At 53.6% G+C, this 2,835-nt stretch overlaps 1 protein-coding gene across 1 annotated transcript; it reads left to right on the forward strand.

The window, feature by feature from the left end:
• Nucleotides 1-1,055: 1,055 nt before the first annotated feature.
• Nucleotides 1,056-2,045, forward strand: VDBG_06698 (40S ribosomal protein S18; the record flags this gene model as incomplete). Its single annotated transcript, XM_003003090.1, has 4 exons — nucleotides 1,056-1,155; nucleotides 1,214-1,243; nucleotides 1,327-1,425; nucleotides 1,511-2,045. The coding sequence occupies 4 exons, from the start codon at nucleotides 1,131-1,133 to the stop codon at nucleotides 1,825-1,827; spliced, it is 471 nt and encodes a 156-aa protein (XP_003003136.1).
• Between the last annotated feature and the right edge of the window lie 790 nt (nucleotides 2,046-2,835).

A 2,835-nucleotide genomic window follows, 5' to 3' on the forward strand; every position in this document is an offset into this window, starting at 1 on the left:
CCACGCCGCAGTGTCTTTTGGATATTATTCACGCCCTGACGAGCAGCTAATGGGTGGGTGGGCTTGGTCTCTCGTGGTTGCCTACGAAGGAAGAGGGGGAAAGACTAGACTTCGCTGCCCATTGAATCACATGCGCTACCCAGAGCTGGAAAATCACTGGAGTGAAGTATTGCAGTTTCGAAGGCTCTCGGAGAGGAAGACATACTGGTCTTTTGCAAACGCTTCTCATTGATGCTCTTCTCAACCACGAATGATGGGATATCGAGGCAAAGAACAAAAAGAGTGTGACACAAGTGTTATAAATATAGAGTCTGGAACTCGTACTCTATCCAGAAGACAGTGATTCAAACTGATGGCTATGGTTATGAGATGTTGGCACCACTCGATTCACTCCACATCCTGTACGAGTCCTCAAGATCGACTTCGTGTGCAGTAGAGCGTATGCTTGCTACATCTTCCCTGAAGCTATCAACTCTAGTGGCGCTTGGAGCAAATGACCCATCGGAGCCTGCGTCTGAACAAGCGCAAAATGCAGGTTATACGGATGTCCAGTTCTTTCAGCGTCCGCGGTACGTGCGCAAATACCGAATAGACCGTCTCATTCCATGTCCACCGAAAGGGGTATACAACAGCAGCAGCAGCACAAGCTGATTCTCGCAATCTTGATTTTAAACCAAACAAAACCATGGAGGTTCCATACCATCCGCTTGGGGAAGCACTCCAATTCCAAGCGTCATGCATACAGAGCGCTTCATGCCTCCAGCTCTCAGCAGGCGGCGGTACGCATGTCGTTGCCTCACCGAGAAAAGCGGATGGACGGTGTGCTAATGGTGTGGGTTTAGGTGGCTACGGAGGCCCCGCCACGACCACATTGCTCCCCGAGTCGAGACCACTGGAAATGGAAGGCGGCCGATGTGCGTTTTAGGTAAGCGAAAAATTACGCGCTTAGACCTCCCCACTCAGCCCACCACGTCGCCCTGCAGTGGAGGTTTTCTCAAGTCACGTGCAAGGGCAACGGGGTTAGTTGTGCATCCCACAATTCGCCAACAAATTTCGACTTGGATCTTCTCTTACGAAGACAGACCATCAACCATCGACATCAAGGCAACCACCTCGACAAGTTGCCCAACATGTCGCTCGTCTCAGGGGAGAAGAGTATGTCTATTGCAAACAGCCGGCTGCCATGAATCATCTGCTAACGGATACCTCGCAGCGAACTTCCAGTTCATTCTCCGACTTTTGAGTACGTCTACTCTCGATCGCGCGATCGCGAAACCCCTCGACCGACCACCACCCCGATGCCATCGATTCTAACAACATGTGCAGACACCAACGTTCGCGGTCAGGAGAAGGTCATGTACGCGCTCACCAAGATTTCTGGTGTTGGCCGTCGTTACTCCAACATTGTGTGCAAGAAGGCCGATGGTGCGTAGCTTCTCTCGTCCATTCGCCACCGCAAAGGCAGATGGGGTCTTCGAACACAGCGACGAGTACTAACGAGGACTTGCAGTCGACCTGAACAAGCGCGCCGGTGAGCTCACCTCTGAAGAGCTTGAGCGTATCGTCACCATCATCCAGAACCCCACCCAGTACAAGATTCCCGGCTGGTTCCTCAACAGGCAGCGCGACATTGTCGACGGCAAGGACTCCCAGATCCTCGCCAACGGTGTCCACTCCAAGCTCCGTGACGATCTTGAGCGCCTCAAGAAGATCCGCGCCCACCGTGGTCTCCGTCACTACTGGGGCCTCCGTGTCCGCGGTCAGCACACCAAGACCACTGGTCGCCGTGGCCGTACCGTCGGTGTGTCCAAGAAGAAGGGTGGTTAAGCGTATCGCTGTTGTTGAAGGGAGACGGCAGGGAGGATTCGGTCCGGAGGGCAAAAGGCGTGACACGGCTTGGTTTTCTTCCCACCTTGATTCCTTGCGTTACATCATCACATCCATTGGGGGATTGCTATTTGGGCCATGCGATGACATGCGGATGGTGGTTCTCGAAAATGAGTTCGCCAGACCAAAACAAAAGAATCAAAACTGCGTCTTCCTGTCTTACGTGACCTTGAATGATGACTTGAACGATGACACCGCCCGAAAGACGAGAATGCTGGCGGCTCAAACCTGTGGTAGACCTCTTCAACTCGATCAGTGTGATTCCTGTGAGAAGCACTCCGACTACCAAGAGGTGTGACTTGAAGTCTGGGCACAGCACATCGTGTAAGGACCTAGCGATCGACGCTAAAGATGACCCGTCGGAGAGGGTGAGCATGACCACCATGTGACACTACACTACAGCTGCGCAACAAATCTTCAAAATTGAGTAATGCTTTTCGCCCGCCTAAATGCCACGATCGCTAGTCGCTCGTAAGGCTATAATCATGGTAGAAAGCTATGTCTGCAAAACAGGTATCAAGAGTCCCGTGTCTCGTCTAATCCTCGTGTGTGATGGCCATATCGAGCACCTCAACACGACCCTGACCTCTCGTCTCGTTGCCGATGAAGTCGCCCAGCCCCTTGAACGCACCGGGCTCAACGAACCCAGAAACCTCCCACTCGGAACCGACGACGTCCTGGCTCTCCACCTGCTCAAAGTACCCTAAAATCCTATCCTTGACCGTGCCCGGCGCTACCTTGGCTCCATCCTCCCCCAGCGCCCTCTTCTTGGGCAGCCTTGACACCCTGCTGGAGTACGAATGTGGAGCAGAGACACGCGGAGCGTCATGCGCGTCCTTTGAGAGTGGATCGGTTGGCCCGCCAATGAGAGGTTCATGTCCTCAGGGTCTGGATTTCGCGGACTGGTACGTCGCCCGACCTGTCCAGCGATGTGGCGCTCGTGTACTG

This window comes from Verticillium alfalfae, genomic scaffold (genome assembly GCF_000150825.1).
Source record: "Verticillium alfalfae VaMs.102 supercont1.8 genomic scaffold, whole genome shotgun sequence".
In the NCBI taxonomy this organism is placed as follows: Eukaryota; Fungi; Ascomycota; class Sordariomycetes; order Glomerellales; family Plectosphaerellaceae; genus Verticillium; species Verticillium alfalfae.